Here is a 21,410-nt window from a genome sequence, read left to right as displayed (position 1 = left end):
TAGTGATTAATATAATAATCTAATGACATAGTTTATTTAATAAAGTGTATAAAGTAGAAAACTTACCTATTTAATGCCTCTACCTCAACCATGTGTGGGTCAACTTCATCCTTGAACGACTTCAATTGCTCGATTTGTTTTTTAACAGCGTCAATATCTGAACCGACTGGTCCTAAATGTGCGAATTTATCTTCAGCCTTCGCTAGGAATTTCAGAAGATTTTGTAGAGTTTCATGGAATTCCATAGCTTTTTCCATGGCATCAATGAGATTTTCTTCACGTTTGGCATACAGGGCGGTAATGTTATCCCAGGCATTATCCAAATCCTCAATATGTTTTTTAACTTCTGGTTTATCAGGTTCACCGCACAAATTCATTAGATTGCTGCCATGGCGGCGTACTTGTTCAACTTCCGGTTTGGTTTGGTCGATTTCATGGCGAATTTCCTGCAATGCTACTTGTTGTTTTTGAATTTCTTGGGGTTGGGCTGCAGGTGGTTCTTGAGATGATAGGGTTTCTTCGAGGTCCTTCAATGTTTTCATTACACTTTGCAGTTGATTCCAGAAAGGTTCAGCAACATTAAGGATATCGTCGAGAGAACTACCTCGTTTTTTGGTTGCTTTTTGAACATCATTCCATAAGTTGTTGAGTTTCTCCAATTTACTCTTTATATCTCGGACAGCTGGATCTGACTTATTGCCAGCCTTTGCGATAACATCACTAGCTGCGCGTTGAACCGCACTAAAGGCATCCGTTCGTTTATCTAAGTCATCTTTAATTGCGGCATTATCCTCAATTTGTTCACGAATCTTTTGAGGTAGAGCTGATAGTGGATCAAGTTGGTTAACTTGGTCTACAGTATTGGCCAGAGCACGCAACATTCCCTCGAGTTTATCGGAAAATTGACTGGACTCTTGCAAAGCGTTATCTAGAGCTTGTTGCCGTTCGCGTAATTCTAGACGTAGAGCAGCATAACGAGCATTATCCGAATCCAAAATTTCATTAATTTTAGCACTGTCGTCATCAGCGACAAGGGCGCCTAAAGCTTCACCTGTTTTATTTAATTTATCCAATAACGGTTTGTGTTCTGCAATAGATTGGAGAAGCCTTTCGTTCTTGTCCTGTTGCTGGGTTATTTGATCGGGTCGCAATGCCGGCATACTAAGACGTGAAATTTGTTGTTCCATATCATCTAACCAGGTAGTTAGGCCAGCATGAGAATCAGCAAAATGTTCTGAAAGGGGCAAAGCTTGTTCAAGTACGCCTAACCTTTCACTGCAAAGCTGAACAACTGTGTCGACAATCTCTTTAAGATCATCTAGTTTTTCACGCAATGTGGCAGTATTTTCGCTTTGAGGAGATTCACGTAAAACTTTTTTGGAAGCTGCAGTAACATCACGCACACGTCCCTTTTGACTGGAAATGTCATCATTGACAGAACGATGTTCTTGCAGCTGGGCACGAACCAATTTAGGTTCGATTGCTGGTAAATCAGCTTCGCGCAAGTTTGTATCCATTTCACGGAACCATTCTAACAATTCGTCAATATCATTAGTGACCTCTTTAGCTCGTTGGTTACTGAGATGTAAACGTTCAGCTTTGCGTTGAATTTGTTCTACAATTGCGTCAAATCTACGGTTATCACGTGTAACAATGTTTTCAATAGTAGAAGCTCCTTCGCCGGGAGATAGTTGACATAGTTTAGGTCCAACTAAGTTGACCGAGTCTAATGTTGGTCGCATTTCAGCTAATTCAGCTTCCAAACGAAGAACGTCAGTCTGACGTGGTTCACTAGTAGCTAGAGCACTTTCTGCCGATTGCATCCATTCAACTAAACGATTGTGAGCTTCATGGAATTGTTGAACCAATGGCAGTGCATTTTGAGCACTCTTTAACAAATCTCCACCACGGTTTGTAAGTTCTCCATAGCGACGTTGCAATGAATCCAACTTGTCTTTGAGTTGTATGGCTTCATCATTGGAAATATGTTTCATGAGTTCCGCTCCGGATTCAACAGTTGACTCAACATTTGGTGCATTATTTGCAATATTTTCGTTCAGTTCTAACAAAAGTTCCATTTGTTCCATTAATTTTTCAGCATAGACTGGTACAGAACGGAAGCGTTTTAATTCGTTTTCCATTCGTTCCATCCATGCAACTAAATCTTGGTAAGTTAAAACTAAATGCCTTAGACCCTTGCAAGATTCTGACAACAAAGCACCGATATTGTCACTAGAATCTACCAATCCAGTGTAGCGATCTGTTATGGTTCGTACTTTCTCACCTAAATTGACTGCTTCATCATCACTCACTAAATGCATCAACTGACCTGCCACATCGGCTAAATCAGTAAAGTCAGGTTTCTTGCTCAGAATTTCATCATGAAGACGGCCATGTTCGCGAATGCGTTGTTGAATCTTTTCTTCGTCCGTTGGTATTAGCTCCATTCCTTTAACGGCTCTTTCTGTGTTATCTAACCATAATTCCAATGGGCTAATCTTATCATGGAAACGTTTGGCAACTTCCATTGCTTCTTCCAGGTCTTGTTCTCTTTGTTCAGCACCATCAGTTAATGCATCGAAACGTTTCATGAGATCATGAAGTTGTTTCTCAATAGCAGCACGTTCAGATGGATCACAGTGATTGGCTACTTCTTTACCCAACGAAGATAAAGACGACATAGAATGTTGACGATCTAAAAGCATTTTCTTAAGGAATTTTTGTTCTTGTAGCTGTGCTTTGACGACCTTATAATCCGAACTTGGGGGTTTTTGGTTAGCTACCATTTCTTCGGTATCAGATAGCCATTTAGACAGACCAGCTAAAGCTTCTTTAAATTTGCCTGATTGTAAAAGGGCAACATCCAGACGTCTATCGCGTTCATTCATACGTTCTTTAAGATCGTTCCAGCGATCGTTCAACTTCTCTAAGTCCTTCTCAATTTGAGCAGTTGAGACACCACTTGCGGCAGATCGTACCAGATCACGTCCGTTTACATTAACCTTATCAACATTTTGAGCCAAAGGTTCAAATTTGTTTTCACGGAAATTACGAAAATCTTCCTGCTGGCGACGAATTTGCTCTAGTTCGGAGCCCACAGGTTTCATGCGACAGAATTCATCACTCAAATCTTTAATATCGTCCATAGTTTGTGATTCCATATCGTAAAACTCGTGTAAAGAACGCAATGTGTCGTCTAAGTTCTGTGCATGATCACGAACACGATTATCCAAACGAGCAAGTGTTTTACGAAGAGTAGAAATTTGGTCACGTGTTTGGGCAGTATCTGGTGAAAAGCCAGCGTCAACTAAAGCATCAGCAGCACGCTCGCCATCCTCAATACGATCTACAATACGTTCGAGCTTATTTTGTAATTTGGCAGTGTCGTCGATTTGACCTTGCACTCGTTTAATTTCGCGTGCGGGTGGGGAGAGTTTTTCAACTTCATTTTCTATTTCATTCAAATCGAGCCCTAAAGTTTTTATTTGTTCATTGAATTGTGAAACTGCAGTTGCTGCGGATTGAAGTTCGCCCAAACGATCATCTAAACGACCTTGTAATTCTGCAATTCGATCAGAAATGCCATCAACATCATCAGTAAGGTGTTCAGCGTCTCCACCAGCAGCACGTGCTTCGGCACAGATATCTTTAGCCATACCCTTAAGAGTCTGTAATGGTTTCTGCAAATTTGTGAGTTCTTCGCGTATAGCCTTTACACGTTCCAAGAGTTTAGGGTCTTTAGCTGCGCCACCCAAGGCATCATGAGCTGCAAGACGATCCTCGCATCTTCCTACTGCATGATCTAAATTTCGAAGTTCATCATTAAAGTCGCCTAAACGGCGTGAGCAGTTTTCTATTTCATGAGCTCTGGCAATAAGATCATTATTAAGACGTTCCCATCTTTCACGAATATCTTGTAGTTCTGCCTTTATTGGGTCTTTGTCTACGTCACAGCTGGCCAAGAATGTTTCGCCCAAACCCTTCGTGTTCTCAAATTCACCGGAATGTTTCCAGACCTCGCTGCGGAAAGTCTGTAGATCACGGAGACGAGTATCAAGTTTAGATTTAGAAAGTACTCCTGGATTCAGTTCGACAAGCTTGTCTTCAGCAGTACGCAACCAAGCTAAAAATACCTCGGATGTTGTTTCATATTTCTTACAATGTTCCATACAAGTTTGCAAACGAGTATGGCGTTCGACAGCTTCACGACGAAGTTTTTCCCATTGTTGTTGAATTCTTTCTAAGTCACGTTTAACAGTTCTATCTTGTTGGCGATCTGTAAGATCTTTTCCTTTGTTGATGAGCATTATGATTTCATGTTCACGTGCCATTACTTCACGATATATTGGCTCATGAGTATCAATTTGATGTTGCAATGTAGGTTTATGAGCTGATACCAAAAGACGTTCTGCCAAATTGGAAAGTTCAGCAGAAAGCCAACCAAGAGTTTTAGAGCAGTTTTCAGCAAAGTGGCGACCATCTCTAAGTGTTGCTTCAGTTTCAGCTTTTTTTGTATCAAGTTTCTTCTGTAGTGCTTGATATTGTTTTTCAAGAGCAGCAACTCTGGAGTTAACGTCAGCTCTCGATGCTGGATCACCTAGTATATTGCAAAGAGCAGCTGCTGATTGTTCTGCGTCGGCAAGCAATGGTCGTTGACCTTCTAATTGACGTTCCAAATTTTCTATTTTTCTTAAATTCTCTTGATGATCACCATCAGTTGGTAAGCCGTCTAAATTATCACTTATTTGTTGCAATGCCTCTCGAAGCCTATTCACTGCGGCATCAAATTCTTTGCTACTGTCAGCTGCACCTCCCAAACTGTTTGCACGTTCATCAAGGCGTCCGACCAAATCTTCCCATTTAGAGTTTACATCTTTCAGTTTTTTATCAACAGCTGCAGCATCTGGTGAATCACTTTCCAAATGATCAAGAACATCATGACCAATCTCTTGGAAGTGTTTCAATTGTGGTTGTTGAGTACGGAACTCTTCACGCAAAACTTGTACTTGTTGAACTTGACTTTGAACCATGCGGGGGTCGGACGAAATGGGACCAAGAACCGTTAGCATGCGTTCCTTGCTGTCTAACCAGTTCTTTAAGTTATTGTGTGTGTCTAAGAAATCACGCAATTTTTCTGAAAAGTTGATGCGATTTTTGCAAATATCACTCAATTGCTTCCACTTTTCTACAATGTTATCGTTTTCAATGCGTAACTGATCAGCACCAGGAACCTCTGATTTGCGGCGAAGTATGTCTTTAATTTGCGTTTTTGTTGTGTCCAAAAGGCTTTGCTTCTCGTACATATCTTCAAGAATTTTACGAGCTTGTTTAATGCAACGATCGGCTTCATCCTTATTTGAAACAGATTCTTTTGGCAACTGGCGTTGAATACGATCCAAGAAGCTAGCAAGATTTTTAAGATTATCATATTGTTTTCTTACTTCTTCGCTCATGTTGTCTAATTCGTTTTGACGATCATTTATACGCACTCCTATTAGACCGTAACGGTTATTAATTTCGCTCAATTGTTGTTGTACCGGAGAAAGTTCGGAGAGTTGGAAGCCATCTTGAGAGGATCTGCGGCTACCAAATCCACTGGAACCAGTTGATAGTGGCGACAGAATACCTCCCTTTGTAGGGCTAGGGCTACGAGCATCTCCGGACATGCGACGCAAGGGACTAACTCGTTTTATAGGACTAAATGTTGACCGTTTGCGACCTGGACTTTCAGGACGAATTAGAGCATCGTATTGCGCACCAATATCATTAATTTTGTCAATTGTAGACGCGTACTCCCGGTAATCCTTGTTAATCGGTTTTAACTCCTCATGCTGTTGACGAATTTTATCCAAATCCACAGCTACAGGGCTCAGACCGCTAATACGAGTTTCCATACTCGCCAACCACGAAAGTACTTGATCCTTAAGACCCTCATATGCTACTTGGTGTTCAGCTTTTTGTTTTGACAATTTTGCTTTCTCTTCGATGGTAATGTTAATGTTGCGCCATTGAGATTCAAGCGCCTTGATTCTATCGCGTAAAGTGCTGGTGTCAGTTACATCGCGAATGCTAATTAGATCTTTTCCATTGCGTACACAATCCTCGTAAGAGGGTGTAAGATCTTCTTTACGATGCAAGAGTTCCTGCATACGGCGAGCAGATTCTTCGGCAGAAATTAAACTAGTGTCACGACCATCAAGTGCATCTTGTAAAGTACCAATTTCCTGTTCCACGCTAGTAATTTCGTCCAAATATTGGCACAAACGATTATAGACATCATCGAGGAAATCGCCACGTTTAACAACCTTATCGTAAAGCTTTTCAAATTTAGAAGTGACATCATTGAGATTTGTTTCCACTTTTTTAGCAATGCGGGCATTAGATGCCGTGTTCATCAAATGTTTAGCGGACGATTGAACGCTGTCTATACTGACTTGGTGAGACTGCATGTCAGCAAGAAGAGCCTTGTGCTCACGAATTTGTTCCTGTAGACGTTCTTTGATAAGCGAGGCAGGTCTCAACTGTAGTTTGTATTTATCCTCTGCTTGGTTAACCCAGCCGCCCAAATTATCAAGAGCTTCTTGGACGCCTTGAGATTGCACCAAGGTTTTATCTAACATCTTGCAGTGTTCGCCCAAAGTATCAAGAAGACTCTGATACTTGTCTTTTAGTTCAGCGATCGGAATTTCCAGCTGGTTGATTTCCATCGGGCTTAGCTGGCCTCCTAAGGTGTGTAATAAACTATCCAATGCTTGTTGAGCATTGTCAACAAGGCGGCCATTCGACAAGAGCTCGTTGTGCAAGCCCTTGGCTTCATTCATTTGTTCTTGCACAGATTTTGGATCTCCAGCTATGGGCTCTGAAATTAATCGAGATACGCGTGGTTGTGCGCTTCTTAACCATTCGCTTGCCTTGTCTAAAGAATCCTGATATTCACGTTGACGTCCACCCAGACCAGAAATGCGATCCTGAAGTGCATTGACACGATTCATTAGATCCTTATATTGAGCTGATACTAACGATACTTCTTGACGTATCGGGCTTTCTGCACTTGATAACGGCTCCACATGTGGCAAACGTTCGGGTAGAGATGTTCTAAAATCATTTAGAATTGCTAAGAATTCTTTGCCTTCATCGACAAACTTCTGAGCAGCCATTGTGATGAAACGTAAATCTGCTTGATGACCTATTACATCACTAACGAACTCACGCACTGTTTCTGCTTGAGATGAAAGACGAGTAAGATCAGACAGAGCGCGTTCTTTATCCTCTAATGTACGGCGTGCTGACTGTAGCCAATCGGAGAATATATCTAGTTCACTTCGTAACTTATTAAGTTCATCACGTCCAGCTTCCAATCGACGCAACAAACGAACAGTGCGATCATTAACACGGTCAACGCGTGAACGTAATTCACGACCTGCATTTTCTAAAGTTGTCACTTCGGGGGCAGATAGAACATCACCGCCAGTTAATACAATTTGACGAATTTGCTCTAGGCATGTTGCCACTGGCCGCTGTTGTGTTTCGATCTCATCCTTGATTTGCTAAATAATTAAAAAAAAAACATTTTAAATATTATGAAGAACAATTTTGATTGATCGTTTACCTTAAGAGCATTAATTTGGTTGCGGAGTTCATCAATATTTTCTCGAGGTCCTCCCACTGTTGCAATTTTATGCTCGACACTATTGACCCACTTGAGTAGTTCATTAACATTTTCTTCGCACATGTTGAATTTCTCAAATACTGCTTGCTATAGAATTAACATTGATAAAGAGAGAGAGAATGCAATGGAATATTAGAACGTTTTTTTTATTATTATTTCAGCAATGTTTTCAATAAATGTTATATATTTAAATTGTGTTGGGAGGATATGGTTGAAAGAATCGTTATCCCCCAAAGTAGCCTAGAAATTCAAACTGATTTTTAAATTTCAGAGTATGTATATTATAAACACAAAATATATATTTAAAAATTAAATAACCAAAGCAAAGCTTAGCTTAACAGATTTGCGCAAAACTATAACTTAATATAAAGCTTAGCAGAAAATTTTCATATAGCAGCATATTTTGCACTCCGTCTTAAGAAGGAAATTAAACCATACACATACATAGAACATATATAAAAGCATTAGATCAAACTACTAACAATAAATTAGAGTTATTCTAGTTTTACTACCGTAAGGCAATAACTACGAGTAATCTACTATGGTTAAAACACCAATCTACCAAAGATAACAAAATAAGTATGTAGTTAAACAATATTAGAAGTTTATGTATAAGTTAGAAAAGCTTAGTTAAATTTGTTAGAAATTAATAGATGTATTTATATTTATTTTTTTTTGTTTTGTATGGAAATACATAAATATTGAAACTGCAATAAAACCTGAAAAGGTAGAAAATTGAGATGAATGAAATTAAAATAGAAAGATATAAAATAAAACAAACTTAAAAATAGTTTACCTTTTCCAACAAATTATAAACTCAAAGTCATACCTACATACAATAAATTAACTGAATTTATTTAAAAAATAATATTACTAGTCGGAATGGGATATAATCACTCTAAACCCGATATACATATGAAAGTAGAGTAAATATTATAATGATAGAAACGAGTTCACTTTTTACAATTTCAAATTGGAAGTAATGGATAATTTTGAGAATTTTTTCTTAGTTTTGAATATAATGTTCGTTTCTATCATAAGTTGGAGCAAACATTTCCTCTTCTTATATATAGTAAAGTACATAGTAAGTATGTAAACAATACAGGACATTTGAATGTGATAAATAAGAATTTATGTTTCTTACGACAAGCATAAATAGTACAATAATATACAATGTAAGCATGGATAATAAAAGAATTAATAAAAATCTGTTCAGATGTGTTCGTATTTTTTCTTTGGTTTTGCCGACGACACTTATGTTGGAAAATGTATGATACGCGCAGCATCCAAGGCACATGAAATTGAATTGTGATCGTATAATGTAGAATGTAATTATGTGAAGAATTGATTCTGATGTTTGTGGTTTTGATTTGTATGTACGCACGATGATGAATTTGTGATATTTAGATTTGTGTGATTTGATAACATCTTGTTTGAAAAAGAGAAATGATATTTTCGCTGAGTTTGTCGCAAAACACCATGCTCTGTAATTGTAGAAAATTAAGAATACATCCAGAAGAGTAATTTTCAACATTCAGATACAATATGAAGACGTAACAAACATAGTATAACAATATGTAATCCAACGCCATATGCGACGATGGAACTCAAACCATACTTAATATTGAACTGATGTTATCACTTCTTCATAAAATATTTGTAGCAAATAAAACCTTGAATTTCTGAATGTAATCTTTAATACCAGAGGGAAGATATAAAGAAGGGTAGAAATAATTTGTTTGATAGTTGAAAAGATGTCGACAAAATTTGGAAAAATATTGAAATTCTTTAAAATGCCAATCAAATATGGTTTATAATCAAACTTATACAATTTTTCTAATCATGCCAAATATATATAAACAAATTATATTATATGCAAGCAAATTTAAAGAAAAAGAAAATTGATTTATAGTATATTATAATAGAGTATATATAAGACTTGAAATATAGCAGAAACAAAAGATACGTAAAAGTAAATAATAAAGGAGCCTTTTTTGGAGCATGGTGAGCTTATGTTGCAGCCGAGGCAATAAGTATGCACTTTTAGACATGTGGTAAACAAAATGCTCAGCATTAGACTTACCCTTTGTTCTGCTGGCAATAAAAGACCTTTCTCGGCGGCCTTAACAAGATCCATATTGTTTTTACTGTTTGATGGATCGTTAATTCGTCCTTCTGTGGGGTCTATTAAACCGGATTGTATGGCTGTAGTGAGCGGTAAGATTTCGCCGGTTGTTGGATTTCTAACCACTGTTGAGGACGGATCAATCAAACCACTCGTTATTGTTTCGTCGAGTGAGAACTTTTTACGTTTTATAATATCGGGATTCATTTGGAAGGGATCCACAAAGCAGCCATTCGTGGGATTGTAAAGGTTAAAGGAAATAGCTTCGAGTAGACCAAAGGAACGTTTAGGAGTTACAATCAAACCGTTATTGTAGGCCTCACTCAGTGAACACAATTTTGACGTTTTTGTATTCAAAACATTCGCCTTGTTGGCATCTATTAATCCTTTGCGGAAAGCTTCTGGTAAACGTACTAACTTTGACTTCGCCAAGTCCTTTATTAGAGCAGAGTCTGGATCTATTATACCCATGGTGGTGGCATCTTTAAGGGAATACATTTTTAGTTCAGTTTCTCCTAATTCGCTACTATTGTCAGTTTCATGAACAATTTGTTGCTGAAGTTCTTGATCTGGATATTTCAGCATGCCTGTTTGCAGATCCAGAATTTTGCATTCGGCAGCATAATCAAACGTTATGGGTTCTCTTATGTATACAATTAGGTTTTGATCAAACGCGAAATATAGTGCTTTCGGATCAACTAAAGTTCGCTTGCTCAAATCGAGAGTATTGTTTTGCATTGCAACTTCAAATGGCAAAAATTTAAATGTTTCAAAATCGCGAACCAAAGCGGTCTTTGGGTCAATTATATTATATTTTATAGCTTCTTCTAAAGACATTTCTCGAGGCTTACTGACGACAACGCTAACAGGTGTCTGACTTAATAGTTCGACACTTTCTTGTCGTTTTACTACTTCTGTGCGTTCTGTTAAAGGTTTTGAAATGGTAACCAATATTCCACGTGATAAAGCAATGTCATAATTATAAGCAGATTTTGATTTCGGGTCGAATACGCGGCCCTTAGCTACGTCAATATCGCCATTTTCAATGGCCTCGTTGAGTGGCAATTCTTTACCTGTTACATGATTCTTAAAAACAGTAGTAGCAGGGTCTATAAAACCATTTTGAATGGCCTCTGCTAAATCACAAAAATCACCCGTAGTGGGATCACAGAACTTTCCAGTTTCTTGCCTAAATAATTGCATACGCATTACGAGTTCTAAGCATAAAAGCCTTCGATTCGAGACTATTAAGCCTCTTGATCGTGCCTCCTGAAGATCTATTTGTTCGGAATCTCCCAAATTGTAACATCCATTTGTGTCATCTATTGTTTTGTCTTTAAGGGCTTGAGCTAATCTAACATACTTTCCGGATTTATTATTCTTCACTAAGCTAGACGACAGACTAACGACGTCTTCAACACAAGCCTCATTCAAATTAAGTTTTCTTCCTGTAACTGGGTGGATAATTTTACGTGTTGTCCTGTCATAGAAGCCCATTGCAAGCAATTCGTATAAGCCAAAACTGGCATTTTCTATATCTACAATAAGACCTAAACTTAACGCTTCGTTCAATGACACAAATGTGTTGCTACCGGGTTCCCGGAAGACCCCTTCCCTTCTATTTATAATACCCATCCGACAAGTTTCAGTCAAATTGTACATTTGTTCTTGTAATTCGTCAAAGTAGCAAGGCAACTGAGGATTTATAACAAAGCTACGTATGCTTTCGAGTAAAGTTATTTTGCGTCCACTCTTGGGATCGGTTAGTTTTCCAGTTTTTTCATCAAAAAGACCTTGGTGCAAGGCTCTCTGTAAGCTTAAGGGAGCTTGGGTATCTATAAGAATACCAACGTCAAAAGCATGTTTAATGGTAATTTTTTGGTTGTTGTATACCAATTTAGCATTATTTCCGTCGATAACGCCAGATTCTGTGGCATGAGCCAAATTTAGTTGTTTGTATAAACCGGTGTTAAAGTCACGTATTTGAACACTGTCGCCATCGAGGAGATTGGAGTCTACAGCCTCGGCAAAGGAGAGTTTCAATCCCGTTTTGGGGTCCATAAAACTACCGTCGACTTCATCGTAAACGTTTTTTATGACCGCCTCGATTAGACGCAAAGGTTTCTTTGCTTCGAGAAGCACACCTCTATCGAAAGCTTCTTTAAAGTCGATGGGCTTGTCCTCGTTGTCTTTAACAGTGCCGCGTTGACTGTCAACAATGCCAACCTGAGCAGCTTTTTCAAATGGTAATACTTCGCCCGCTAGATTCACAATGGTCGAATCTGTATCCAATATTCCTCTACGAATAGCACGTTCAGTTGAGAGTTTTTCACGTGTAATAGTGTTACTGAATTCTCCAGTTTTAGGATCATACAGGCCACGGTACACAGCATCAGGTAAACTTCGTTTGCGTTTTGGAGGAATTAGAACACGATTTTCAAGAGCCTCATTTAATGACAATTTTGTTCCGGCAAAAGGATTAATGACGAATCCACCTACAGGATCAATATACCCCTTAGAAATTGCTTCATTAAGCGAAATAATCGATTCAGTTTTTGGATCTAAAAGAACCAATTCGTCGGCGTTAATTAGTTTAAGGGAAATTGCTGATTTAAGATCTACTCTCTTATCGTCAATATTAAATTTAGAAGTATCGGGATCGTAAAGTCCCCTTAACAGGCAATCGACCAATGATAGTGGTTTCTTCGTGCTTATTAAATATCCCTTGACGAAAGCTTCGTCTAATTTAATGTTAGGACTGCTTAAGCAACCTCTTACTGTGTCGAGTAGGCCTTCTTTAGCTGCTTGTTTTCCGGGAACAATTATATTTTTTTCATCGTTTTTAACTAAACAAGAATCTAATTCTACGAACCCGTGCTCTATTGCTTGTTGGAGTAGAATTTCTTCTCCGGTCGAAGGATTTAAAATTTTGCCTGATTTGGGCGAATAATATTCTCTTTGTAGCACTTCAGGTAAACTCCATTTAATACTATCCGTTTTAACTAATTTCTTTTCAACACCAATATCGAATGGTACTAACGTATTCGTTTTAGTATCCTTTATTTTACCTGTTTCGGCCACTACTAACTCGTCTTCAATAGCACAATCCAGTTTGATTTCTTTTTGCGAAATTGCATCGACAATAAGAGAAATTTTTGGGTCGACAAGACCTATTTCTATGGACTTTTGCACATCCACTTGAACATCGGACTCCGAGTCATACAGTTTACCAGTTTCGGGGTCATAAAGACCTTTACGGACAGCTGCCTCCAGGGAGATGGGTTTTCGTGCTCCAGGCACCAAAAAGCCCAATTTAAATGCGTCTTCCATAGGAATTTCTTTAAGTGTCTGAATATCAATAACAGTACCGGCCTGCATATCCACAACTCCCAACTCAATTGCCATACGCAGTGGAATTACTTCACCGCTTACTGGATCTCGTACCGATATGGACTGGATATCAAGTAATCCATTGTTGATAGCATCAACAATTGAACAAACACGACCATTGTCCAATATTACTTTTCCAGTTGCAGGATCGATTACATTTTCAATAGCTGCAGGTTTTTCCTTTTCCGGGTTGGCACGGATGATCCAATTGCGGGCTACACATTCAAAGAACGGAATCTTTTTGCCGGATTTTGGATCGACCATATGACCGGTATGTCTATCAAGTAATGGTCGTTCTAGAGCATCGGTCAAAGTTTCATAGTTGCCTGTACTAAAGTTTTTAACAAGTATTGTTTCTGGATTAAATACATTCATTTCGAAAACTAACGTATGGAAAGATATTTTCATTCCTGTTGATGGGTCAATGAAGTATTGATTTTCTGGGTCATAAATATTCAATTCACTGAAATGTTCGGGACTTAGTTCATCATCTAAGTCTACTAAATAAGTTAAAGACTGTAAAACTACTAATTTATCATCTAAAATCTGTACTTCATCCAATGGACTAAGCTGTTCTTCCTTTAACAATTCACTAACACTCTGATCTTGTTTTTGACCATCAACTACAACCCTACATTCATCGGGTGAAATTAGATTTTGAGAAATTGCATCACCTAAAGCTAATGTTTGAGGAGGTACGGCAGTTCTTAATGGAACATTTTCATGTATGGCATCCGTTGATTCTGGTTCTGTAACTATAGATTTATTTGGCTCTTTAATAGTTGAGGATGTAGTAGAAACGATTGTTGTTGGTTTTGCGATAGGTTCTGATGGTTTATTGTCTTTTTTCAGAGCATCAACAATTGCTTTTCCTGCTAATACAGGAGCACCAACTATTGCCAAAGCACTAAGTTTGGCAGCATCCTTAACATTTTGCAACACATTACTACCATGTTTTGGATCACCTTTTTCACTTTGTATAAAATCGACTATATCTTGATGCTTTGATTCTTCAATCGTTGCTTCAGGTTTAACTTCCCCTACAGTTTCGGCAGCCGGCGTAATTGATGATTTTCTTCTTTCTGCTGGTATTGGTTTCTCAGATGAAGTTGTGTCTTTGTTAACAATAGTAATATCAGAAGATCCAGTCAGAAGTTCATCATTTTTATGGTATTGATCTGTAGCTCCAGGTTCTGAAGACATTGCAGATAATAAAGCATTATCGTTATTTGTAGTTTTCAATTTATCCTGTTCCATATTCTGATCTAATTCTAATTTATCATTTATTTGAGGTTCAGCAATTTCCTTCTGCTGTACATTTTCCTTTTCTTTTTCGTTTGTTATTTTGTCAACTTGTTCCTCATTATAAGCGAAAGGTTCAGAATCGGATTGATTTGTTTCCAATCTTTCAACCCTGATCTCGTTATCAAATGGTGCTAATGGTGCATCATATGGTTTATTCGTTGTAGTCATTTCATGTTTAATGAAATCTGTCACAACACTTCGTTTCTCATGTAAAGAATCTTCAATAATTATTTGAGATTGATCAATTGATGTTTTTGGTGTTACAATGTCTTCTTGAACATTTTTCTTACCATCTTGTTTATTTAAAATGGGTTCTGATGTTGATTCTACTTCAGGATGTTTAGTAATTTCGTCTGAGTCATTATTTTGATTATTTTCAATTTCGGATATTATTTTATTTTGCATACTTTCTTGGATGCTTTCTGGTTTAAATTCATCTTTAGTTTGTTTTTCAACACTTTCATTATTGAACGATTCTGGGACATTTTCCGAAGTTATTTTCTCTGTAGTTTGATCTAGAACACTTTCTTCAATGACTGATTGTTTAATTACCTCGGAAATCTTTTGTACTTGAGAAATTTCTTTATCTTTTTGCGAAGAAAGCTCCTCTTTAGTGTGTGTTTGAACACTGCCGTCTTCTCTTGTCTTTGGCACAATTTCAACTTCTTTTTGTATTTGTTCAACAACTGGGACTTTACTGGATTCCGGTATAATTTCAGCTTCGATCTGTTTTTTAATATTAGAGTCTATATCTGGTACTTGATCTAATCCTGATGATCTTTCATTTTCGGTTTTCTTTTGTTCTGGTTCGTATTTTTCACATATTTCTTCTTCATAAAGTTTTGAGTCTTCATGTTTGATTTCTACATTGGTTAATGTAACCGGTGTGCCTATTTTTGCAGGACTATCTTTTAAATTTTGTGCATCTACTTGTTTCTTATCGGATATATATGGATTTACTGGAGCATTTTTTAAATCGAATACCTCGGTTATTTCATTTATTGGATCAGTACTTTTAACAGAAGTTTCCGTAGTTATAACTACAGAGGAAAGTTCGCTTTGTGGTATGCCATCAGTTAAGATATTTTGTCCTGATTGTTGTGGCACTTGCTGTTGTCCATTCTTCTCTTGATTTATGAAGTTGGCGGTTGTACTATTAATGAAATTCTCTGTATCTTTAATGAGGTTTTCCACCAAAACAACGTTTTGTGGATCGGTAGATTCTTGAACAGTTTTTTGACTTTCGTCTATTCTACCCGTAAAACTATTTTCTGATTGTGTTGTGATTGTTGTAGTAGTAGAAGTAGTTAATATGCTTGATGTTAATGTTTGTTTAGATTGATTACTTGTTGGCAATCTAGACTCCGTAGTTGGAGAATTTGTGTCCTCTCTTGGAAGTGTTGCTTTAGTAGAAGAAACTTCTGAAGGAGATGATAAAGGAACTTCTTTTTGTGTTTCTTCTGTTACTTTTGTTGTAGTCGTCTTTACTAATTGTTTAATTCCACTAACAATAGCACCTCCGGCTAAAACTGGAGCAGCAACTATACCTAATGCTCCAATTTTCGCAGCTTCTTTAACCGTATTCAGAGTTGAAGATGTAACATTCTGCTTTGGAATATCTGATTGTTGTAGCAATTCATCAGTTTGAACATCCATTGTTGTTGTATAAGGCAAAGATTCCTTTTTGTTATCTGATGTTATAGACTTTGGAGATTCTTCCAAAAGTTGAGCTTTACCTTCTACCAATGTCTGTACATTATCTTTATTTTCGGTTACAGAGCGAGTTTCTTTTGAACTTTCTTCTTCTCTTAAAATGCCAATAGCTTTGGCCTCCTCAATTGAACAAACTTCACCCGTTTTAACATTTTGCACTTCATTATTTGATATTAAAATGTAGCCTTGAATAAGTTCAATAGTCTTTGTAGTAACAGTATGAACTGCCGTTATGGTTTCCATGACTTCAGTTCTTGGAAGTGGTTTTTGTGTAATAACAAAGTCAGATATCTGTTTAACAACCAATTGGCCATTTTCCAAAGCTTCGCGAATAGGAAAACTTTCATTATTTTTGGGATGCTTAAATGCTTGATCCATGACACTAATAAGACCTTGTTCAACTGCTTTATGAACTTCAATAGCATCTGCCTTTGGTGGATATGGAATGGACATAATGAAGTCATCATCAATGGCTTGTTTGAGGGGAATATCTTTGTTATTTTCAGGATGTACAATAATAACTCTATCGGGATTTAGTAGGCCTCTTTCAACAACAACAGGGAATGTCATGCCTACGGGTGGTATCGCCACAACTGATTTCTGTTCATCATATTTGTTATCAAAAATATCAGCAGATAATGCTTGAGCAAAATTTAAAATCTTACCATCGACGTTAAATGTAGATTTGTCTTGGTCTATGACATTCTTTTCGATGGCTTCTTCAATTGTACACACAGTTGGCCGTTTAAGTTTTGAGTAGGGATCTAATACATCGCATACTATCGCTTCCCTTATATTTAAGCCATAACCACTTTCTGGATGTACAATGGTTTGGGTTTTCGTGTCTATTAGACCCTGTTCCATTAGCTTCGGAATAGAGAGAGATTTTGCTAGAGGTATTAAAATATGATTGGTTTCTTCTGAATCAATAATATTTTGTTTTACAGCTTCTGCTATATTCAATGTTCGGTTACGTTGTGGATCAATAATCTTTCCACTATTTCCGTCGATTAAACCCTTTTCCAATGCTTCAGAAATCGTTATAACCTGGTTCTTTTCGTCCAAAAAGTTGCGTTTGTCCTCTAGGATATCCTTTGTTTTCTCATCAATTATGCCCTTTTTAAATGCATCAGATGGTTTCAAAATTATTTTACGCATTTTTTGCAGAACAACAACTTTTTCTTCGCATGTATCGCTCTCGAAAGATTTAGTTTTTGACAATTGATCTCTTGAGACAATGCCACGTTCATAAGCAACTTCAACTGGGATTTGTTCCCCTGTTCGAGGATCTGTTACGAAGCGAATGGTACGCAAAGCACCTTCTGCTGCTACGAGAGGAGCACCCGAAACAATTACTAGCCCCTTTTGAATGGCTGTCAGAATATCAACGGGATAGCCCTCTTCCGTCATAATGGTCGAATTTTCCGGATCATAAATATTTTGTGTAATTGCTTCATTTATTGAAATTAGTAATTTACTATTAGGATCCAGAATTTTGATTAAATTTTCATCTATTAAACCATGGCGAGCAGCATCAAAAATATTTTCCGTTTGGCCATTATGCGTAAATATAACTAAAGCCGTAGAAGGGTCGTATATAGCACCAGGTGCAATTTGCAACGGTTCGGGCGAAGTTAATTCGCGCTGTAATGTCAAGACTTCAACGAACTTTGGAGATGACTCCGATGAAAGTGGAGTAGATATTTCGACAATTTCTGGCATATTGTTTATCTTACTAATACGTAAAATACATTGTTCCCTAGCTGAAGTTTTCGTCACTGGTACATTTTCCAGTATAATTTTATTTTCATTAATGGCAGAACGCATTGTTTGCACTTCTTTGTCTTTATTTGTATAATTGCCGAATGAATCTAAAATGTCTCTTTCAAAAGCATTGCGAATAGACAGTTTTTCGTTTGTCCTAGGATCAATTACTGACACAGATAAGCTATTGATAATGTATTTCGTAATACACTCTTCGAAACTAACAACTCTTTCGGTACTCCTAATGTGGAAAACACCTGTATCTGGATTGAAAATACGCTGTGCAATTGCATCTTTTAGAGGCCAGCCACCAGGAGGTAATTCTATAATTTGTCTTTCTTGTATATTATTTTCTACATAAGATGTTTTCTCATTTTGTATAAAGTCTGTGTTAATCTTTCCGGGTTTCAAAAACTCCTGGTCAATGGGAATCTCTACAGATTTTTCTACAAATTTCTGTGTATTCATTTTAATTGGTTCTGATTCAGGCACTATTTGTTTAGTAACAATAGTAATGGTAGATTTAGTTTTTTTACGATTTGTTGGTTCAGGCACGGGATCATTTGCATCTGGTTGTAAAAGTCCATAGCTAAGTGCTTGTTGAACTGAATAAATTTTACCAGTTTTAGGATCTTTGAACAACTGTCTCTCCTCATCTATGAAACCTTGACGCACAGCTTCAGTAAATGTCAAAACTACATGTGTTTCTGTAGGTTCTTGAGAACCTGATCTAATTGTAACATAACGATTAATTGTTCTTGTCACAGTTTCAGTCGTCAACGTAATATTCAAAAGACTACTTAGGAGTAATGCGCCCTCGGGCGTTATAAACTTGCGTTCTATGGCTAAATCAAGAGGCACAGTTTCACCAGTCTTAGGATCTAACAAATAACCAGTCTTAGGATCGATTAAATTGTGATAACATAGATCAAACACATTCAGCTCATTGCCACTGGCATTATGAACTCCAATACCCTTATTAAACATTTCAAAAACTTCGGGTCGTATAAGACCTTCCTTCATAGCTATTTCTAAAGGCACTTGCGAATCACGACTTGTTTCCAAAGCAAAACCTGTACTTTTACGGCGTAAGATTCCACGCGATGAGGCAACATTAAAACTAACAAAGTCATTGCTGACCATATCTTTAAAACCGTCTATATCAAATATCGATTTTTGCGATACACTGCTTATTAAACCTCGTTCTACGGCCTCCGGAATTGACACTATCTCCCCTGTCATAAAATCCCTATACTTCGATTCTGCTGGCAAAACGATGCCATCGGCTATAGCCTCTTGAAGTGTTATCAATTCACCTTTACGTTTTGTCACACACTTCAAGTTATTGCCATCTACGACTCCTGATTCTATGGCCTGCAATATACTTAATTTTTCCCGTCTCATGGGGCTGGTTATTTTTGACTGCTTATCCATTAAATTTAAATCGCAAATATCCTTAAGAGTGTATGGTTTGACAATAAGTTGACGATTCTTAGCCTCGACAAATGTCAGTTTTTCTTTAGTTACTTCATTCAAATACCGACCCGTTTTTGGATTTAAAATACCCGATTTGAGAGCTTCGTTTAGTGTAATCTTATTGTCGTTCTTAGCATCAACTACTTCACGTACATTAGGATCTATAAGTTGGTTTGCAATAGCCGAGTCAAGTCTGAATTTGTCACCTGAATTACGATCGGCTATCCATCCAGCCGTATCCACCAAACCATGACCGATGGCATCACTAAGGCACAGGGCGTTCGATTTTATCGTTACCGACTCATGCCTAATAAGATACCCACGTTCATATGCTTCAGCCAGTGTTATTGTTTTGCCCGATTTTACACGATACAGACCGGTTTTGGTATCAACATTTCCAGCAGAAATGGCATCGGCAATATTTTTAGGATTTTCGGCTTCTGTGGATTCTTCAATTGTTACCTTAATACGCTTCTCAGCTGTTTCATAGCCAGACTCGGCCTCACTGATCTCACGTTGTATAACTTCCAAAAGAGAAAGTTCTCGTCCGCTGGCGTCCCTACCAGCTCCCGGCTCTAAGAGTTGATGGGCTAATTTGGCATCAATTAGCCCTTGTTTAACAGCCTCTTCCAACGAAATCCTCTTATCGTCACCAACGATCATTTCTCCTGTTCGTACATCCAAAATGCGCATTTGTATGGCATCTCCAATCGTTAAAACACGCCCTGTTCGGGGATCCCTTATGCCTGTAATGTCTAGTAAATGTTTAGCATTGCCACCGAATTCGGTGCCAACATTCTCGTTTCTTGTCTGAACACGTTTAAGACTATGGATTTCGTTGAATTGTATTTGAGACTGTTTCGCTGGAACAGTCGTTCCATTAGTTGTGGTTGTGGTGTGTACATAGTCGCTAGCATCATAAACACTTTTTGTGGTTTTTGTTGTGCTAAACCTAAAACAAATGAAAAGAAAAGTAGTCAATTTGTAAAAATTTACTAAAAGTATTCGTTAATTTTTAAATAACTAGATTACGTATTTAATACTGACTAATAACTATTATAGGTGTTATACGTGTATCTATAACATTACTTACTGTGTTGTGCTGTATGAGGTGGTAAAGTGATCTTCATCGCGTGCAACGTAACCTTCGCCAGTAGGTACGTTGTTTGCGCCGAAATCTACGCGGAAAGTTTTGAGTGGTTTTTGCAAACTTTCAGCATATTGCTAAATGAAAAAAAATTAAATAATTATTTAACAATTTCAAATTAAAAATTCAATTGTATACGAATTTGGATAACTTATAAATACATTATTTTGTAATATTTTTTTAAAAATATTTACCTGAAATTCAAATGCAAAATTATATTCATTTTCTTCTGCCATTGGTGCAGAGAGATTTTATAATTTGAAAATAAACTTAAAAAAGTCTAACTAGTATTGTGCTTTTCTAGGAACTTTGTTTGTTGTTTCAATAATATTTGAGTATTTAACATAATAGTTTTGAGCGTTCAGAATTTATTTATATATAAACGATCTGAATGAACTTATGTTATATTTTCATTTTTTTGTTTGTTTGTTTTATTTTTTGGTATTTTATGTTTTTAATAATACACTAGAGAAACAAAAAATAGTTTCATAATTTGTGACATGTGTTGTTGGTTTTTTTAAGAAATATTTAATGATTACAAATGTTTGGTTTATGTGTGTTGCCCAAGAACCTTTAAATAAGTTAAATCTTTTTTGTTGTGCATACCTAATACATTTTTATTGATAAATTATTATTCGAGTACGTATGTTGTATTTAAGTGAATTAATTTTGATAAGAAAGGTAAATAATGTGCATTCCTTAAATTGACACATAATTAAGTTTGCTAATTTTTTAACTTTCTCTTATTAAAAATATTATTCATGGCCGATTTCATCAATAAACTATAAAAAATCCATAGACGTCCAAAAATCGTTCTTAAA

The 21,410-nt window shown here is 37.0% G+C and overlaps 1 protein-coding gene across 50 annotated transcripts in view; it reads right to left on the bottom strand.

Annotated features, from left to right (window-relative positions):
• The window catches only part of LOC111681517 (microtubule-actin cross-linking factor 1), a 133,010-nt gene that overhangs the window by 13,134 nt on the left and 98,466 nt on the right, over positions 1-21,410 (bottom strand). For 24 of the 50 annotated variants that reach the window (XM_046954554.1, XM_046954555.1, XM_046954556.1 and 21 more), the window contains 4 exons: positions 20,536-20,666; positions 9,753-20,394; positions 7,610-7,756; positions 67-7,547 (listed from right to left, as the gene is read on the bottom strand). In XM_046954554.1, the coding sequence (XP_046810510.1) occupies positions 67-7,547; positions 7,610-7,756; positions 9,753-20,394; positions 20,536-20,666 (18,401 nt within the window). Of the gene's footprint in view, positions 1-66; positions 7,548-7,609; positions 7,757-9,752; positions 20,395-20,535; positions 20,667-20,783; positions 21,055-21,410 lie in introns of all 50 variants that reach the window. The other 26 variants (XM_046954563.1, XM_046954565.1, XM_046954572.1 and 23 more) reach the window with 4 other exon arrangements.

The sequence above is a fragment of the Lucilia cuprina genome, chromosome 6 (genome assembly GCF_022045245.1).
Source record: "Lucilia cuprina isolate Lc7/37 chromosome 6, ASM2204524v1, whole genome shotgun sequence".
Lineage (NCBI taxonomy): Eukaryota > Metazoa > Arthropoda > Insecta > Diptera > Calliphoridae > Lucilia > Lucilia cuprina.
This window is presented reverse-complemented; position numbering and strand designations above follow the sequence as displayed.